Source organism: Dipodomys merriami, unplaced genomic scaffold (assembly GCF_024711535.1).
Source record: "Dipodomys merriami isolate MVZ:Mamm:240054 unplaced genomic scaffold, mDipMer1.0.p SCAF_89, whole genome shotgun sequence".
Classification (NCBI taxonomy): Eukaryota; Metazoa; Chordata; class Mammalia; order Rodentia; family Heteromyidae; genus Dipodomys; species Dipodomys merriami.
This window is the reverse complement of record NW_027206501.1, coordinates 4,590,754-4,610,955: the sequence shown is the minus strand read 5'-3', so window position 1 is coordinate 4,610,955 and position 20,202 is coordinate 4,590,754. Positions and strand designations below refer to the sequence as shown.

The window sequence follows — 20,202 nt, the reverse complement described above, 5'->3', positions numbered from 1 at the left end:
TATGCATGGTTTACAGAAGTCAAAATACAAGCTTGGGTGGGGATAGTCTATTTTACAGTAATGATTTTTTAAAAAAATTTTGGTCAGTGGTTGGTTTAGAACTTGAGCCTCGGGGCTGTCCCTCACTTCTTCAGCTCAAGGCAAGAACTCTACCACTTGAGCCACAGCACCACTTCTGGTTTTCTGGTGCGTGTGTGTGTGTGTGTGTGTGTGTGTGTGTGTGTTTTGGAGATAAAAGTCATACCGACTTTCCTGCCTGGGCTGGCTTTGAAGTGTGATCCTCAGATCTCAGCCTCCTGAGTAGCTAGGATTACAGCATAAGCCACTGATGCCAGGCCGAAATGATTTTCATTATAAGCTCCGGACTAACACAGCAACTCAGTTCAGCTGGTAATAAGCCTCAAGGTTGTCAGTGGCTTCAGCAAAGTTTGTGGTAATCTGCAAAACTGCCAGCTTGGTTGGTAAACTTGAGAGAAGGTGGAGAGACATTCTTTTGCTTTTTAGCAAGGATGTAAAAGGTTAGAGCTGACTGCTGGTCAACCTTAGCCTGGAGTTTTCCTTTAGCAAGGAGTTTGTCCTTTATCAGTAACTTTGTTCTGTTTTCTGATTTCACATTTTGTTTTCATGGATATCAAGGAAGAGAGTAAATTTCTAATAACGAGAGACTGAGGCCAGACAGTAGAGAACATTCTGCCAGTGAATAGCAACTTAGATATCACAGCTAGCACTGTCTACTCTCGGACTTTCTGTGGTTAGTGGAGATGAGACATGTAGAAGTAAATGCATCGTGGTTGTATGTTGTGTACACAAAGGTATTAATGGAAGGATGGTCTTTGCAGCGGAGAATTCAGAAGGTTTAATTCCCAAGACCCCGACTCTGGAAAGAGCTGTCAGTGTCAGACCAGTCCTTCACCCTGACAGCTGGAAGGGGAGGAGTCTGGAGAGTGGAGCCAAGGGCTGCTCTCTGTTAGGGGGCCTGCTGCCCCCAATCTGCCCTCAGAGGACCCTATCTTTGTATACTATAAAATAAGATTATATGCATATATATGATACATATATTTCCTGGTTTTGTGTCCTTTTCAGCGCTTCCCTATGAAAGATGTCCACAAGACTCAAAAATCCAGAAGAAAAAATAAAAGGAAAAGAGCAACTAACCCACAGTTAAACAAAGAGAAGTCTGGGAAACTGGTACTTGGGGAGGTGAAGGGGAGGAGGCGATCAAACGAAGAGAAGAGGAGAGAGAATGCACTCTTAATATTCAATGCATATCCAAGAAAACCGAGAAGAGGGGGTGACTTGGAAGGAAAAGGGGAGAATGATTAAAGTGGTGACATTGATCAAAATGCATTGTTCTTATGAACAGATTTGTCGACTGGAAGTCCCTTTGTATACCTAAAGACAATAAAAATGTAATTTAAGATGTAGATTTGCCAGAAGTTAACTTGTGTTCAAAGTTCTCCGTGGATCAGCTCCTGAATTCTTCCCTCAGTGAGACCAAGAACTTCCCATTTGTCTCCCCCATAGGGAGATGCATCTTGGAAAAATGGACTTTTATCTGTGTTTTGGTTTTGGTTTGACCATCATTAGTAAAAATGACACCTTTCTTCTTATAAGGAAAGGTTTTAGGAACACTTGAGTTTGCTTGACATTCTCAGTGATTTCAGTAACTCAAATATATTTATAATTACAAAAATAAATTAATTTATAATTACCAAAAAATAGAGTTAAAAAAGTGACAAACAATATTGGATGTTAATTGTCCCTTTGTGTGTATCTGTGCTAGTACTGGAGTTGAACTGGTGGTTTCTCTCTCACACCTTCTTTTCTCCCTTCCTTCCTCTTTGTGGACACACTGGAGCCTGAACTCTTGCTTGACTGTTTTTCTCAAGGCTGCCATTTTACCATTGAATTTGACCCACTCCCAGCCTTTTCCCTGTCAATTTATGGTCAGATTGGTCTTCCCAGACTCACATCTCAGCCTCTTGAGTAGTGGACTTAGGTATTAGATGTGTGAGCCACTAGCATCTGAGAATCAAACCCAGGGCCTTATATGCATGCTAGGTAAGCACTCAACCACTAAGCCACATTCCCATCCCCAGCATCCGGTATTAATTATACTTCTCACTGGAAATAAGAACCCTAGTTTATAGTATGGGTTGATAAAAGAAAATGGCAACACAGTGTTTGTGCAAGTGCCAGTATTCCTCAGACATAATTTCCTGGTAGACTTGAGTGTGCCACGTGTTCTACCACTGGCCACACACCAATTCATGATGGTCTTCTTTCCCTGCTTTTTCAAAATACAAAGTGATGCCTAACTCCAGTGGCTCACGCCCGTAATCCGAGTTACTCAGGAGGCTGAGATATGAGTATTGCTGTTCAAAGCCTGCTGGAGCAGGAAAGTCCATGTGACTCTTACCTCCAATAAAAACCCACCAGAAAATTGGAAGTGGTGCTGTGGCTCAAGTGGTAGAGCACTCGCCTTGAGCTGAAGAGCTGAGGGACAACAACCAGGCACAGAGTTCAAGCTCCATGACCAACAAAAAGAGAGAGGGGAAGGTAAGAGAGAAAGAGATTTTATTATTTCAGTGAAAGATTTATTTTACTTAAACCCTAAAAGATATTTCCCAAATATGTCCTGCCCTCCCCTCAACTCATCTATTTTTAACCAATGCCTTCCATCTCAGGGGAACATCTGTTATAACTGATGGCATACTTTTTCTTTTCTTTTTTTTGGCTGTCTTGGGGCCTGAAGTCTGGGCCTGGGCACTGTCCCTCAGCTCTTCAGCTCAAAGCTAGTGCTCTACCACTTGAGCCATAGCACCACTTGTGGCTTTTTCTGCTTATTTGGTGCTGAGGAATCAAACCCAGGGCCTCATGGATGCAAGGCAAGCATTCTAACACTCAGCCACCTTCCCAGCCCCTACTTTTGTACCTTTTGTACATCATATGGGTCTTGAGAGTATCATGACAGTAGGATTGGATATTTTTGTTGTCCTACATATTCTGTATTGTGTTTACTCCTCTTTCCTAACCATAAATGGCAGCCCTGATCTTTTAATTTTATCCATAGGGATAAAATAGTTGGAAAGGTACAGATCTGACTCTCTTCAGGTGGATTTTCTTTCACATAGAAATAGGCACTTAAGGCTCTTCCAAGTCTTTTCAGTGTGACAGTTCATTTCAATGGTGAAGATTACCAAGTTGTCTGGATATATCATAGTTTATTTATCCATTCACTGATACCTTGCTTTCTTTAGCTTTTGACAATTGAGAATAAAGTTACAACACATATTGATGTGGAAATGCTTATGTAAATATACACTTTGGAGTCCTGGAGCCAAATACCCACATGTACTATTGCTGGATAGTATGGTCAGAACATTTGGGGATGTGGTACAGTTGCAGAGCTAGGGAAGCTTCAGCACAGACACATTCAATGCAGGATAGGATATGATCAGATAGAGGAGAAAAAGAAGAGAGAAGAGAACACAGAACAGGACAACAGGACAGGACAGGACAAAATGGGAGAGCATGGGAGAGGATAGTATGGTCAGCACAGAAATGGAGGGACAAAGGGGAGCAAATACAGCAGTGACACTCACAAAACACGATTGAAATTGGGTGGGGACACATGGGTGGGCACAGGAAGGAAAAACTGAGTGAGAGTTAGAAAATGGGTGACACTGATCAAAAAGAAATGTACTCTGAATTGGATGTATGTAACAATAACCCCTCTCTACAGCACCGTTACAAACAAACAAGTAAATAGATAAGTAGAAAAACCCTAAGAAATTCTCAACAATAAGGTAATAAATGGAGAACACTAAATATGAGCAAGGATATGAAGCTTTAGCAACTCTCATTCCTTGGTGGTGGGAATGCAAGATGGGACAGCCACTTTGGAAAATGGAAACAAAATACGGCAAGGAATATTAGTAACATTAAATGCCATTGAGTAGGGTAAAGTACAGGAAAGTAAGTTTGGCCACTTTTTACAAAACTAAAAAATATTCTGTATACAAGCCTTCGTGTTTTGAGGCAGAATTTGAGACTAGCTTCAAGCTCACCATCTTCCTTCCTCTGTCTCCTATAATAGGGATTCAAGGGACTAAAGACATGCAAGCCCATGTCTGGAAACACCTTTCCTTTTTTATCTAGCACTATGGATTATACTCAGGCATTCAGGTTTGCTCTTCTTGCTTGCTCAGCTGTCACTCTACTACTTGAAACATGACTTCACCAGCCCAGCTGTTACTGATTATTTTGGAGATGTGGACTCCCTGAATTTTCTGACAGCACTGTTTTGATCAGCGTTCTTTCAGGTCTCAGACTCCTAAGTAGGTAAGATTTCCTGGCTGAGTTAGTGGTCAGGTTCAAAAGTCCGTTTCAGCAAGGTGGGCTATATTTCACTCTGTTACTGAAGAATTACTGACATTTTTTACTGTCCTAAGAAAAGCTATTAAATTCCTCCCTGTTTTCGGTGAATAATTAGAATCAACAGAGAGAGAAAATATGGATTCCAAAAGTAAATTCAGAATACTCTTCAAAATTCAGCTATCCACCAAACTGCAATACCCAAGCACCTCTCCATTTATATATAAAATAATATGCATACTGAAAAGAACCCCAAAGATAGAAAACAAAGAACAGCTTCTTAGTTTGTGTGATCATTTTAGATGACTCTGTATTCTTTACCTCATCTATGGTGTATACATGTGTACATCTGAGGAAAGGTAGGAGCAGAGCACAGAATCAGTGGAAAGCAGGTGAAAAAATACAGCTGAAGGGCCCATAAGGGACACTGGACATTGGTGACAGTGAACTAATCAACGCAAGGGTGGAGATGGGATTGGAGGGAATGAGAGAGAATAAGGGAATAGGCAATATGAAGCAAAAGGAAAGAAATGTACATATCACTCTATTTGTAAAGAAAAAAGTGTCATTGTAAAAGGTCATAGAGTTCATGAGCAATGTAGATTGAAATGATGACTGAAAGGATCCATCACATCCATCCTAGGAGACCATGGGGAGGCAGGCAGGCACAGGAGAAAGATCATTACAAGGATTAATAAAGGAGCCATATTTGCCCCGAAGAGAGAGCACATGGCATCCTCTGCTATCTAGGTACAGCAGGGACTGGAGGTTAGGAAGTGAGGTAGATGGGAGTTAGGTGGGTCTGGGCAGAGAGAGGGAGAGGCCAGCTGGACCCTGGGAACTCCATGGCAGGGAGGGGCTCAGGTCTGGATGGAGCTGAGGACCAAAGTTGGGCATAGGCTTACAGTGACTATCATTATGAAGATCAAAAGGTGTTTGTGAATTTAAAATAAATAATTCAGTTTTCAACAACCTGAAAATTGCTACATTAGCCTCTGCATGGGTAGAACCTAAGGAAGTAGTCTTTTAGAAGAGAGCCATGTCTAATGAAAAGTTAACTGGACCTTGATTGAAAGGACCCCACTTGGAAACCATGAACTGAGCTTTCTACAGTGAAGCAGAGAAACAAAATCATCCATGGAAAGAGACCTGAAGCACAAACTTCAGGTAAAGAAACAGATGCCTTCAATGAAGCAATGTCCCCTTTCCCTTCTCCTCTCCCATCCTCTCCCTTGTCCTCCCATCTTGTCCTGCGCTGTCTTATCTCGTTTCATCCCCACTTCTCTTCTCCTTTTCCTCACAAATCCTCCCCTATCCTATTCTATCCTATCTTGGATTGAATGCTGTCAGTGCTGAAACTTCCCTAGCTCTAGGACTGCTCCACATCCCAAACCATTTGCTTTTATTAACTTTTATTAATTTGAGATAGTTTATGGATAGATCCCCTCATTCTCCATCCTCTTTGTTCCATATCCTGCCCGGTTGGGACAGAAAAACCAACAAGACCCATTCTGAAGCCATTTTTGTTCTAGCATATGCACCCCTCAAACCTCAGTCATGCTCACTCTTATCAGAGTGAAGACAAGCTTGCATTCCTAGGCACCAGATACGTGGGTTGTGTTAACTAACTAGTTTATCATGAAGGTTTGGATCTAGACTGGAGGAATCCAGGGCTGGATTCATCTGTGATTGAGTGGATTATCTTTGAAGGTTTTAAGGGCTAGTTCAGCCTCTCTAGGGTGGGTCCAGGGTGGGGAAGGGTGGATTATCTGAGTGTGCACATAAAACCCAGAGCTTCAGAAAATCATCTCTACAATCAGCTTCTTGGACTTGCTCTAAGCTGAGTAAAGCAAGGACAGAGGACAACATGGACATGAATTCTTTTGGCATAGGAGAATGGTGGACCAAGCCTGAAAATTTCAATGCCCCATTGGTCTTTTACCTGGAAGAGGAGCTGGAGCAGATAATATTCGGTAGGTGGCCCTTATGCCATCTCCTGTCTCTTCACATTCATCAGTCTCTCCCCATGTTTCCTCTGGGATCTGTGCCAAGCCTCCACCCTCACGTTCACCTAACTCCCAGTTCTGTGGGTGGTTTTCCTGTTCTTCCTCTCTCCTTTTCTGTTCCTAGGGCAGGAGGACAGATACCTCCGCTGCATAGAGGAGCACAGCCACACCCTCATTCAGCTGGAGTCCTGGTTCACAGTCACAGGCCACACCCGAGTCACTGTGGTGGGTCCACCTAGGGCCAGGCGATGGCTGATGGGCATGATATGGCTTTTGGAACACAGGAGCTTTCACTATCGAGCTCGAGGTAAGTGTCTGTGATGTAATTGCGGTTGAGGCCTTGATGCCAAACTTGGTGCTCCTACATGGCATCTTGAAGACTTGGACTGTTCAGGAATCTGAGAATCCAGATGTTCCCACAGCCCTTGCACTGCAGGACCCCAGAGTCAACCATATTATGAATCAAGTCATCGAGGGAGGAAAAGGAAATGAGGGATATGAATGGGTTCTCTTAGAGGGGTGTGCTGGGATTTCTCTTGCCTCCCCCTCCTTCCTTTGTGTTCCCATAGGTTTCTTGTGCTCTTAAACGCTCTGACCTTTCTTCTTCCTCCCAAGGCTACCAGATGCTGCAAAGTGTCCGGAGCCAGCCTCTAACCAACAAGGACTTGGCTGCCAATCCCAGTGTGCAGCTTGACTCCTTGGTGGTGAAAGGCTATCAGGATGAATGATCCAGCTCTCCATGTTCCTCAAGGCTTCCTTCAGCTGAGTGCTTCAGTGTCTTGGGCTCCCATGTCCTTCATTATCCCAGGAAGACCCACCTCCTCTGCAGAGCTAAGTGAAGACATGTCAGACAGTGGTGGACATTGACATTTTCGCCTTTGTTATCTACCTGAGGCCTTCTAGACACATATCTGAAGGAGTCTTCTAAAGAATGTGCTCTGCTGTTGAATGATATCCAATAAAACTGGTTATGCAGTCTGCATTGCCTCTATGTGGCTCCCTCTCTTCCTCTCCCCCTTCTTTCTTTGTAAGCTTATCCTGCCATTCATTTTCTCATAATCCCTCCCAACTTTTAGGAAACACACAGCCTCTCTCAAGAGATCTCAGATGTTCACATTTGTAGTTGGTTTGTTCATATTTCAGTTTTAAACAGTGATTACATAGTGATCTGAAAGCAGAAAAGAATCATGGTTTGCATTTGTCTCCTGAACTCCGTGTGTTCCAAAAATGGGGTGTCATCTGGCAAAAATGTCATTTTACCTGCTATCTTCAAGCCTCCTGTCCAACAGATACAGTGACTCTATGTACCAACTTGGATACAAATAACAAATAAGTGTGCTTGGTGGATAATGCCTACAATCCTAAGATTTTCATTGTAGGGTCTGCACAGGGACACCTACGTACCTCTTGGCTACGTTTCCACCCAGTATCTGTTACCTAGGTAACTGGCACACCTGGAAGCAGTCACCTTCCCCTCCTAGGCCACATCCTGGGCCACCTCTGGTCACATGCCTCCCATCTGACTTTAGGAGGGTCCCAGACCCTGAAGTCACATCTGGAGTCAGTGGTCCACACTTTTCCACCACCTGGCTACACCTCTTCCTGTCCCTGGCCTAGATAAGTTCTGGCCCAGAGGTGGGTCACCCCTTCCTTTTTCAGCTTTGCCTCTCCATCATGCAAGGTGGGGGCAGCAGTTGGGTAAATAAACACTGAGATCTGAGGATGCAGGCTCATAGTTAGCTAAGGAAGGAAAATGGAGCTGTAGTTCAAGTGATAGTGCACTAACCTTGTACAGAAAAGATCAAGAACAGTGCTCGAGATCTGAGTTCAAGCCCCAGGACAGGCACAAAAAGGAAAAAAAAAATCAAAGATTGAATCTTCAATAGTTTTTGTATCCCCACAGTACATTTAACTCTATGTGAGGCCCTAAAAACTAGGTCTTCAGTAAAACAGTCCATGTATGCCAGGGAGGGCAGACATCTACTGACTCATAAAACCATGACCCAGGCACTTCTGTACTTCCAGTTTAATAGACTAGGTATCATGACAGAAAGAGGACACTGCCTATGTCTATACAGATAAAGAAAACTGGAATATTGAGTCAATACCCCTCATAATTCAAATCAAACACACACACACACACACACACACACAACATACACAACACACACCACCATTTGGGCTGATCAGGTTTCCATGGGAATTGCTTTCACTTGTGCTGTGTTCATGTCACAGTCTTTACTGAGGTGGCCATCATATTCTAAGTCCTTTAGTACAGCTCTTTGTGGTTCCCAAGGCTTATCACTCATCTATATTATCCCAAATAAAGGTGCAAAAGAAAGAGACCATACTTTCTCATCTGCTGATCCTCTTATAGATGTATAGCAAATTCTCATGAATAATCTTTTCTATTCAGAAGGGATGAATCTGATGTAGGGGCATGGTATGTATAAATGGACATGTCAAAATTAAATCCCCTTATACGGCAAATTATGCTAATAAAATGTCACAAATAAAATAATAACTAGGCGGGAGGGAGAGTGGGAGAAAAATGATGAAGGAGGTAACAAGTTGGACAAGAAATGTACTCACTTCCAGGTGCCAGTGGCTCATGCCTGTAATCCTAGCTAATCAGGAGGCTGAGATCTGAGTATCATTGATCAAAGCCAGCTTGGCCAGGAAAGTCCATGAGACTCTTATCTCCAATTAACCAGTGGCCCATGCCTGTAATCCTAGCTAATCAGGAGGCTGAGATCTGTGTATCATTGTTCAAAGCCAGCTTGGCCAGGAAAGTCTATGAGACTCTTATCTCCAATTAACCACCAGAAAACCGGAAGAGGTGTTGTGGCTAAAGCGTTAGAGCACTAGACTTGAGCTGAAGAGCTGAGGGACAGCTCCCAGGCCCAGAGTTCAAGCCCCATGACTGACCAAAAAAAAAAAAAGAAAGAAATGTACTCATTATCTTACTTATGTAACTGTAACTCCTCTGCAACTCACTGTAACTGTAACTCACCTTGACAATAAAATTAAAATAATTAAAACATAATAACTAATGCAAGTCAATCACAATTATTTTTCAATGGTTGGATTCAGAAATGTCTGCTCCAAGGTAGAGTCAATTACTTTGTTTAGGACAATTTTTCCTCCAGAAAGTCTTCCATAAGTGATTTCCTAAGGGAACAGAGTGATAAATAAGAAAATAATCACATTTGTTCATGTCAGGAAAACAGATAACACCAACTAGAACACATGCATCCTTATTGCATCTTACACAAATTAAAGATGCTGTATTTAATGTTTTTGGTATAATGGGGTATATTAACTTAGAGCATGATGCTTGTGAGAAAAGCATACTACTGTTTGAGCTACACTCCTAGCTTTTTAGCTTTCTATTTCATGTAGGGACTTGTGCTTTTGTACAGACCAGCATAGACTGTGATTCTCTTATTTCTGCTACTAGAACAGCTCATAATATGTGCATGCACAACTACACCTGGCCTCATACTTTTGTTTTCCAAACACCTCAGTGTGACCTAGGGCAATATCCACTTTCAGCACTAATAACTGAATCTCCTTTCTCTTGTTCTCTCTCTCTGATAGTGTTGATCAAATTCTTGGAAAAGGTCAAATCACATCAGATAAGAAGAGTGGAGAGAAAATAACAGCAGAACATGAGACCACAGATGATGTCAGCATGCTTGGCCGGGTAGTCAAGGTTGAAAAACAGGTACAACTGGACTACACTGATTATAGTGTACTTCACTGTAATTGTTCACCAAATCAATGGGAAGGCCACCACTGGTGACTCACTCCTATAATCCTCAGGAGGCTGAGATCTGAGTATGAGGGTTGAAAGTCAGCCCAAGCAGGAAAGTTCATGAGACTCTTATCTCCATTTGAACACCGAAAAAATCTCAAAGTGGAGCTGTGGCTCAAGTGGTAGAGCACTAGCCTTGAGCAAAAAAGTTCAGGGACAGTGCCTAGACCCTGAGTTCAAGCTCCAGGACCAGCATATACATATATATTGACATATATGTGTATATACATATATACATATGTATATACATATATATACACACACACAAAATCAATAAATGATAAGAAAGTTAAACATTAAAGTTAAGGTTGATCTTAATGTTAATGATTACTAAAATTTTAAAGGACACTAAAAGTGAAGAAAGAGTGAATGAAAATTAATTTTCATAGTGTCTTGGCACTATTCTATACTTCTTTGGACTTCTTCCATTTAAGCAATAGAAAATTTTACCTTGTTAATATGTAACTGGAAGTAACTATAGTTTTTCAATAATAAAGTAGCAAAGATCTACTTTTTCATTTGCATTTTGGTGATTTTCACTGTCTCTCTTTAAGGTCACCCTCTAATTTTTTTTAAACTCACCATAATTACAACACTGAATATTTTTTTAAACCTTGAAGTTCCATCTTCTCATACAATGTTCCAGAAATCAAACTGTTATCCCAAAGAATGGAATCATGAATGTCCCAAGTCCAGCACTCTGGACTTTTATTTTAAAATCCAGACTCACCTGGCTTGCTGCTTAAGGTCTTAATTGCAGTATAGAGTAAGTTCTTTAGCAAAATTCAGTAGAGTTCCAGAATGATTATCAGGAGCATTGAGGAAAAGTGATCTGACTGAGATGAGGAGAATGGAAGCTACCCTTTCATAGTGCTTATATTGAGTTTTCGATCTGAAAGACATGAGTGGAGGAAGTTCAAAGCATTCCTCTTCTGCTATAACCTCCTCTCGCCCAGGGCGGCCAAATACTCCATTACTACAAGTCAAAAGTGTACTGCACACTCTGTAGTTACTGTATGGACAAGAGTCTCATCCTTTCTGATTCCATGAGCAAAGGTAATTCTCCATCAGGCATCTTCATGTGAACTCTCATTTCCTACTTTCAGGTCCAATCCATTGAGTCAAAGCTGGACTGCCTGCTAGACATCTACCAGCAGGTCCTGCGGAAGGGCTCTGCCTCGGCCCTGGCCCTGGCGTCCTTCCAGATCCCGCCTTTTGAATGTGAACAGACATCTGACTATCAGAGCCCTGTGGACAGCAAAGACCTGTCCAGTTCTGCCCAAAACAGCGGCTGTCTAACCAGATCGGCTAGTGCCAACATCTCCCGAGGCCTGCAATTCATTCTGACACCAAATGAGTTCAGCGCTCAGACTTTCTATGCACTTAGCCCTACTATACACAGTCAAGCGACACAGGTGCCACTGAGCCAAAGCGATGGCTCCACCGTGACGGCCACCAACAACATTGCACACCAAATCAATGCAGCCCCCAAGCCGCTAGCCCCCACAACCTTACAGATCCCACCTCCTCTTCCAGCCACCAAGCACCTGCCCCGGCCAGAGACCCTGCACCCAAACCCCACAGGCCTGCAGGAGAGCTTCTCCGATGTCACCACCTGCCTTGTAGCCTCCACGGAACATGTCCAGGTTGCCCCATCAAAGCTGACGAAGGACTGTGCTCTGAGGAAAAGCTTTGACATGGGTGGGGAAACTCTGTTGTCTATCCGCCCCATGGTCCCCAAGGACTTGGGCAAGTCTTTGTCCGTCCAAAACCTCATCAGATCAACAGAGGAACTGAGTTTACAGCTTTCAGGGAGTGAGTCAAGTGGCTCCAGAGGCAGCCAAGATTTTTATCCCAAATGGAGAGAATCTAAATTGTTTATAACTGAAGAAGAGGTGGGTCCGGAAGAGACAGAGACAGACACTTTTGAGGTGACAGCACAGCCGGCCCAGGAAGCTACTTTTGTGTCAGACTCTCTAAGGACTGGAAGATCGCCATCATCTCAGAGTGTTTGTAAGGCTGGGGAGAGCACAGATGTCCTCAGCTTGCCTCCCGTCAAGCTGAAATAAGATCTTCATTTTCTTTCTAGACATAGCAGTTCCTTTAGCCATACATATCATTGCATGAACTATTTTTGAAAGCCCTTCTTGAAGAAAAAAAAAAAAAGAAGTTGACATTGCAAGAATCAGGAAGTCCAGGAAAGGCCATTTCTAATAAGCCCATTATCTTTTCATTTGCATGCAAATGCATGTCTGGGGATGGCTGAAATTCCAAGGTGCATCAACATAGAACCCGCTCATTTACTCATGTACCTTTGAGTTTACAAACCTGAAAATCCTAGCATTGCTAATGCTTACAGGGTGTACGAACTTGCCAAGATTAGATCAAGGACAAGAATTGACGCAATAGTTTTGAAATTGTGGGAGTAAACACCTTCAAATTTCAGGCATTTCTGCTTTGTGATTCAGTACAAAATCATCTTTAAAATTAGGCCATAACGTCTAAACACAATAACTATCAACAGCTGCTCTTAAGGAATCAAGGAACGCAGAATTTGAGGATAATAGAAATGGCTGTGTCCTTCAAGAAATCTCTGCCAACCTATTTCTACTCAGTCTTTTTCTTATTAATGTATTTTGAATGTCAGTTTGTGTGCTTTTTAACTTTTTTTAATTTATTTTTTGGTGATTTAACGCTGTGGCAAGCAGTGCTACGCACCCTTTTCATGTTGTCCTTTACAATGAGAATGTTTTTCAATGAGAAACAAAAAAATAAGTGTGAATCATGACTTTTGAGGTCAGTGGGGTGAATAGACTGGCTTTTTGACATATCTGACATTCCCAGGGGGGCCAAATCCACTCTGTAACTGGTCAAGCTTCTACACATGCATAGGAAGCACTGGTCAGTGTGACAGCCAGCATGTCTAGGCTGGATTTTCTTCAGTGGTATCAGCTCCAGGCTTGCTGATCCTGTCCACGTACAAATGCCAATTTAAAATGGGCACCTGTGGCTCACACCTGTAATCCTACCTACTCAAGAGGCTGAGATCTGAAGATTTAAGTTTGAAGCCAGTTCAGACAAGAAAGTCCATAAGAATCTTATCTCCAATTAATCACCAAGAAAGCCAGTAATAGCCGGGCGCTGGTGGCTCACGCCTGTAATCCTAGCTACTCAGGAGGCTGAGATCTGAGGATCGCGGTTCAAAGCCAGCCCGGGCAGGAGAGACTGTGAGACTCCTATCTCCAATAAACCACCAGAAAACCGGAAGTGGCGCTGTAGCTCAAGTGGTAGAGCGCTCGCCTTGAGCTGAAGAGCTGAAGGACAGCGCCCAGGCCCAGAGTTCAAGCCCCACGACAGACAAAAAAAAAAAAAAGAAAGCAGTAGTGAAGCCTTGGCTCAAGTGGTAGAGTGCTAGCCTTGAGCAAAAAAGCTCAGAGATAGCACCCAGGCCCTGAGTTCAAAATCTAGGGCTGGCTTTAAAAAAAAAAAAAAAAAAAGGAAGTGGCACTGTGGCTCAAGTGGTAGAGCTCTTAGCCTTGAGCTGAAGAGCTGAAGGACAGCGCCCAGACCCAGAGGCTAATCTTTTGAGATGCTCATCTCATTTACCTAAGATGTAGGTAGGACTCCAGAGAAGAAGAAATTTGAGTAGGACTGAGAGAAGAAAGGCTTAGGAAAAAAAATCTAGAAACAATACAAGAAAATAGGTAAAGAAATTGGCTCTTCCCCTCAATGGGCAGTGAAAAGGAAAGAAAGAATCCAAAATAAAATACAGTTCTTGTTTTTTTGTTTATTTGGGTTTTTTAAGAAAGCAAGTATTGCTAGAGGATTCAACTACCTAAACATCCCTTATTCTTATATAAGAGAATTTTGCAAAGTATTTATTTTTAAATATGCCCTGAACATGTTTTGCTATTATGGAGTACATTTTACATATGAAAGGCTAAGACTACACTTTCTTTACTTTTTTTATACTGTATCGAACATTTTCTAGTTTCCTTGGGAATATTAAACCAAATCTGAAATTATTGGTTCAATTTCCTAGTAGAAATATTTACAATAGAAGCCAGATGCAGGAACTGTAAATCAAATCACTTGCTAGTATATGATGGTAGCAAAAAGACCAGAGAGGGCAGGAATTTTAAACTATATTTATCAGGAAACAAGCAGTGCTGACTTCTTGTTGAAAACTAGCAAGCAACCAGACTGATGATACACAACTTACTCCCAGCACAGGAGAGGTGGAGGCAGGATAATCACAATATTGATGATGATAACAAAAATAAAGGAAAGGAAGAAACTAGCATAAATGTCGGACTAGCAGATCTTTGGTCAAAGCAATGGTATTTAGAGGCAAAGAAAGGAGTCAGCACTTCAACTCACTTCAACTCTGGTCAAGAAAGTTGAAGATTTTCTCCTTGACAAACATTAGAACTGCCTACAAATCCCATCTCTAACAACCCATAAGAATAAGCAAGGATATAAAATGGCCACCCAAAGAAAGGAGATTCCCAAATCCACCAACTCGTCCCAACCATTTTCGTGTGTGTGTGTGTGTGTGTGTGTGTGTGTGTGTGTGTGTGTGTGTGTGTGTGTATGCTCGCATGCACGCATGTGCAAGCTACTATGCTGTTACTGGGGCTTGAACTCAGGGTCTGTGCTCTTGCTTGGCACTCCCACTTGAGTGGTTGGTTAATTGGAGATAATGTCTGCCCAGGTGAGCTTCAAACTGTGATCCTCAGATCTCAGCCTCCTGAGTAGACAGAATCACAGGCATGAGCCACTGGCAACAAGCCAGACATTTGTAATCATTGGTCCTCCCTTACTTTCCTTCTTTCCTACCACTGTTTTGCTTCAGATTTTCACTAGGCCTTAAGCAGCCTCTGTCCTTCAGTAAACCACTACTCTCTACCTAAAATGTACCTTTCAACCATTAAAAAAAAAATCTTTGGGGGCTGGGAAGGTGGCTCAGTGGTAGAGTGCTTTCCTTGCATGCATGAGGCCCTGGATTCGATTCCTTAGCACCACAGAAACAGAAAAGGCCGAAGTAGCACTGTGGCTCACGTGGTAGAGTGCTAGCCTTGAGCTGAAGAGCTCAGGGACAGCCTTCAGGCCTAGAGTTCAAGCTCCACAACCAACCAAAAAGCAAAGCAAAACAAAACAAAACAAAACCCTTTGTCTCTAATTCCTTTGTCTCTAATTGATCAACACTGCATTTTTTGTTTAAGGCTTCCACTTCTTATCCCACTTAGATTCTAAACCGCTCCTGTGGAGTATATTATGTAGAATCTTGGCTGCTGGAGATACACAGAAAATAGAATCTAAATTTTATACTCTAATTAAAAATATTTTTATCAAACTCTTAAGACAATTATTTTCAAACCCAATTAATTTATGAAATTTTCATCCACCCATGTCTGTACTTAACGTGAAGATATACCTTCCCAAAGACATTGCACACACATACACATCCTTCTGCTCACTTAAGCCATACACCTGCCCCACACTAAGCAGGCTGTCTCAAAAGGAAAAGAAGGCGGGAAGGTGGCAACTTTTGGTAGCACTGATTCTTGGACAGACTGTGTCCCAGATGGATACCCACTGGTGGCAGGACTTGGGAAGGGATTCTGAGGCCTTGTCAGAGTCCAGACAGTATAGTTTATTCAACATTGCTAAGGAAACAAAGTCAAAACACATCAGCAAGGTCGGAATCACAGCCAAATGTGATTAATCATATTGTGGAGAACACTCATACCTTAAAAACGTGACCATTTTGTGTGTGTCTTGTTCTAGCATAAAAACTCTCGAATGTTATGAAAAGTGCAGGGGTCCACCTGTTATTGTCACCCTGTGGGAATACAAGGGGTCTCCCATGTACCCTTCATACCTGTGGCCAATCCCAAATGGTGTCTGGAAGCACAATTTAGTAGAGCAATGGCTCTCCATACACATTCTCCATTCCGTTGTCTGCCTTCTTCAAGCTGATACTTAATCACAAACATCTCAAGTAAGATGTTAACTAAAAATCTTTACGGGGTCTGATCTATTAAATGTTTGCATTCTGTTGAATTAAATTTGTATCTGTAGATTGCAGGTTCTGCTTAAAGCAAGCTACTTGGTTGTGTTTTTAAATCCTTACTTCTTGTTCTTACGTGCCTTTCTCACCTCCCATTAACTCAGTGATTCTGAAAGTTCCCAATTTGAAAATCAAATTGGCCCAATAAAGAGAGGAAATGAGGCACTGATGAACTCCATACCCATTTGCAGAGCAAAATCTAAAGAACAACAACATTGGGGCAACTAAACAAATGGATCATTTCATTCAATCTGATTAAGGAAATACCAGTATCAACTCCCCAGAAGCTGGCTTTTTTTTTTTTTTTTTACCTTAAATGACATGGTTGTGGTTTTGTAAGAAAAACTTACTTTAATATAATTCTGTGCATTTAAGTGAGCAGCTCTCAAAGTCACATATGACAATGCAATTGTCCATTTCCTGAAAACAATGAAATCAAGAATACCATATCCATTTCAAGCTATCATTAAAATGTAATTTCCTTTGCTCTCTTTTACTGGGATTATTTGTTTTAAAGTAAAACATTAAAAAATGTCTTAAACAGCTACTGTGACTGTTTTTATCTAGAACTAACTGGCTGGTTCTGACCTACCTATTCCAGATTAATCAGCTGTACAGTGATTTGGGATTGAAATACAGATTTTTTTTCTTACAATTGTTGCTAAAGAAATCTTAACTTGAGAATAAGGGTGAATTCTCTTGAGGGTATTATAGAAAAAAAAATTTGTCCTGAACTACTTATTCAGGTATCAGTGCATGTGTATATTGCATTAGATAGCGTTGAATATCTCCTATTTAAAATTTGTGGGACCTAGAAGTGTCTGGGATTTCAGACTATTCGCAAATATTTAATTATATATCCTGGAGATGAGCTCCTCGTCCAAGCATGAAATTCATGTACTTCATACACAAGTTGTGCATAAAATCTGAAGGTGATTTTTTTTATGCAGTACTTTTTGTTAAGGGGATGAGTTGTTGGAGATTGAGCCCAGACTCAGGCAAATGCCAAACAAATGTTAATGCCAAACAAGCTGTTAAAAGAGGATGGGGGGGGGGGGGAGGACAGAAGGCGGAGGGGGAGGAGGAGAAGCAGCAGCAGCAGCAGCAGCCCAGCACTGGTGGCTCACACTTGCTTCTCAAACCTGCTTCTCAGGAGGCTGAGTTCCGAGGATCACAGTTCAAAGCCAGACTGGGCAAAAAAGTCCCTGAAAGACTCTTATCTCCAATTAACCACTCAAAAAACCAGAACTTGTGCTTGTGGCTCACAAGAAGAGCACTAGCCTTGAGCACAAGGAGGCTCAAGACCAGCATCCACATCCTGAATTCAAGCCTCACAACCAACCAAAACCAACAAGAATTATATACTGTTTTTAATAATCCACACATGAAATAAACTCAAAATGTTAAATTTTGGCCAGGCACTGGTGACTAACACTGGTATTGCTAACTACTCAGGAGACTGATATCTGAAGACTGGGTTCAAAGCCAGGCAGGAAAGTCCATGACATGCTTATCCCCAATTAACCACCGGAAAGCTGGAAGTGGAGCTATGGCTCAAGTAGGGCTAGCCTTGACCAAAAGAAACTCAGGGACAGTGCCCAGCCCCTGAGTTCAAGCCCCAGGGCCAGCACACACAAAAAGTTAGATCTCAGTGTATTTCAAATTCAGCTTTTAAGATTAGTCATACTCAGCCAGTCACCAATGGCTATCATCCTAGCTACTCAGGAGGCTGAGATGTGAAGACTAGATTTCTAAGCCAGCCTTGGCAGACAAATCTGAGAGACTCATCTCCAATTAAACAACAATAAGCAGAAAGTGAAGGTATGATTCAAGTGGTAGAGCCTTGAACACTTGAGCAAAATAGCTAATGGAAAATGAGAGGCTGAGCTGAAGCCTCAGTACTAGGACAAACAAAAAGTATACTTAAACCAGTAAAACAAGAGTTTGCTAGACAAGTGATAAGAAATGGAAATAAGGATTTCTTTTTTTAAGCAATGGCAACAAGGTCAGGTGGATACCAAATGGGACCATTTTCCATTCTTTGTTTAAAAAATGTCATGGCTGGATGCTGATGGTTCAAGCCTGTAATCTTAACTAATCAAAAGGCCGAGATCTGAGGATCACAGCCCAAACCCAGCCCAGGTAGCAAAGTCTGAAATTCATACCTCCAACTAACCACCAAAAAAAAAAAAAAAAAGCCAGAAATGGAACTGTACCTCAAATGGTAGAATGATCGCCTTGAGCAAAAAGAGCTAAAGGAGCTGGGAAGTTGGTTCAGTGGTAGAGTGCTTGCTCTCACATGCATGAGTTCCTGGGTTTGATTCCACATAAGCAGAAAAAGCCAGAAGTGGCACTGTGGCTCAAGTGGTAAAGCTAACTAGCCTTGAGCTGAAGAGCTTAGGGACAGTGCCCAGGCCCAGAGTTCAGCCCCCACAACTTACAAAAAAAAAAAAGAGCTAAAGGATGGTTCACACATTCTGAGTTCAAACCCCAGGACCATCACCAATAAATAAATAATAAATAATTCACCTGTAAATAATTCACCTGCAGTCAGTGGATCATGGCTGTAACCTTAGCTACTTAGGAGACTGAAATCTGATGGCCGAAGTTCAAGGCCAGCCTAAGCAGGAATGGACATGAGATTTATACCCAACTAACTACCAAAAAGCCAGAAGTGGTGCTGTAGCTCGAGTGGTTGAGTACCATAAAAACCTCAGAGACAGTTCCAGGCCCCAAGTCTAAACCCTAGTATCAAAACACAGGCATGCATGCTTACACACACTTACACACACACACACACACACACACACATACACACAAGCCATTAGCTCTGATCTACTAGTAACTTTGTTAGTACAAAGATTAATGGTCAGGACTAATTCCAGATTTATTTTGAACTAAGCTCAGAATGTTAGGGCTCCAGAAGACATAGTGGCAAAGCCACAACAGGGTATGTTGTGGGAATGTTATTCTAGAGGGGAGAGGGGGCTTCCCAGTCTGATTCTAAAGAGACGCAACAGGGGTGTTCCTATTCAATTAGCTTTAACATTAGTGAAAATAAATTGGTGCATGGAACATCCTTGCTTCCAGTTAACCAGTAAAAGGTCAGGAGTGGAGCAAAGTCCTAACCTTGAGAAAAATCAAATACCAGATTTTAAGCCCCAGTACACACACGCACACCCCTCCCCCCTCTCTCTCACATACACACACAGGATAGAATGCTTTTGGTGGTTGATTAGGGATACAAATCTCTTGCACTTTCCTGCCTACACTGGCTTTAAACCATGATGCTCAGGTCTCAGCCCCCCGAGTAGCCAGAATTACAGATGTAATCCACCAGTGCCTGTAGTGACTTTTAAAGCTTTCCACGTATTTGGGTTTTTTTTCCCCTTACCTAAAGGTAAGGCTTCCTTTATTTCCAGTCCTGTGACTTGTGACCCCAGATGCCCCCACCTTCCTTGTTTTTGCAGCTTGGGGTACCACTGCCATACATAAGGATGCCACCCCACTTAGATTTCAAGTTAATAATCTCCAGAACCCCACATGCACAGCCCTCCTCCCAGACATCCACTGGGGATAAATAAAGATGGAGGCTGATACCCTCCGGGATCGGTTCCTTACCATTCAAGAAAACTGATTCCACTCCTCTCCATGGCCAAGTCCCTGCTGGAGACTCCTCCCTATCCGCAGCTTCTTGCTTTCATCCTCTTTTCTTTCATAAACACACAGCCCTCTTCCATGGCTCTCTCCTCCTTTCCTCCTGTTGTGCTTTAATCTCCACTTCACATGCTTCAGTTAACCAGAACCCTGGGTACCATAGTTATTCCCAGACAGAAAGATGCAGCTGAAAACTTCCTGTCACCGGCAGACATCACATCTGTTTTAATGTTGTCACATAACAAGTGTCTCTTGGGTTCATGGTGACTCTG

The 20,202-nt window shown here is 42.2% G+C and overlaps 2 protein-coding genes across 2 annotated transcripts; both read left to right on the top strand.

Moving 5' to 3' along the window:
- Window positions 1–6,235: 6,235 nt before the first annotated feature.
- Window positions 6,236–7,111, top strand: LOC138820491 (KH homology domain-containing protein 1-like). The gene is made up of 3 exons (XM_070012167.1): window positions 6,236–6,350; window positions 6,508–6,690; window positions 6,999–7,111. The coding sequence occupies exons 1-3, from the start codon at window positions 6,245–6,247 to the stop codon at window positions 7,109–7,111; spliced, it is 402 nt and encodes a 133-aa protein (XP_069868268.1). The 5' UTR covers window positions 6,236–6,244.
- A 61-nt stretch (window positions 7,112–7,172) lies between these two features.
- Window positions 7,173–12,384, top strand: LOC138820490 (potassium voltage-gated channel subfamily KQT member 5-like). Its single transcript, XM_070012166.1, has 3 exons — window positions 7,173–7,228; window positions 9,984–10,110; window positions 11,307–12,384. Exons 1-3 carry the CDS (start codon window positions 7,173–7,175, stop codon window positions 12,267–12,269), a joined length of 1,146 nt encoding a protein of 381 aa, XP_069868267.1. The 3' UTR covers window positions 12,270–12,384.
- The last annotated feature ends 7,818 nt before the right edge of the window (window positions 12,385–20,202 follow it).

Excerpts from the sequence above, each read along its gene's own strand:
- LOC138820491 (XM_070012167.1), top strand. The coding sequence starts at position 6,245 with ATGGACATGAATTCTTTTGGCATAGGAGAATGGTGGACCAAGCCTGAA. Across the intron at positions 6,351-6,507 it reads GCTGGAGCAGATAATATTCG|GGCAGGAGGACAGATACCTC; the intron begins GTAGGTGGCCCT and ends TTCTGTTCCTAG. Across the intron at positions 6,691-6,998 it reads CTTTCACTATCGAGCTCGAG|GCTACCAGATGCTGCAAAGT; the intron begins GTAAGTGTCTGT and ends CTTCCTCCCAAG.
- LOC138820490 (XM_070012166.1), top strand. The coding sequence starts at position 7,173 with ATGTCCTTCATTATCCCAGGAAGACCCACCTCCTCTGCAGAGCTAAGT. Across the intron at positions 7,229-9,983 it reads GCAGAGCTAAGTGAAGACAT|TGTTGATCAAATTCTTGGAA; the intron begins GTCAGACAGTGG and ends TCTCTCTGATAG. Across the intron at positions 10,111-11,306 it reads TAGTCAAGGTTGAAAAACAG|GTCCAATCCATTGAGTCAAA; the intron begins GTACAACTGGAC and ends TCCTACTTTCAG.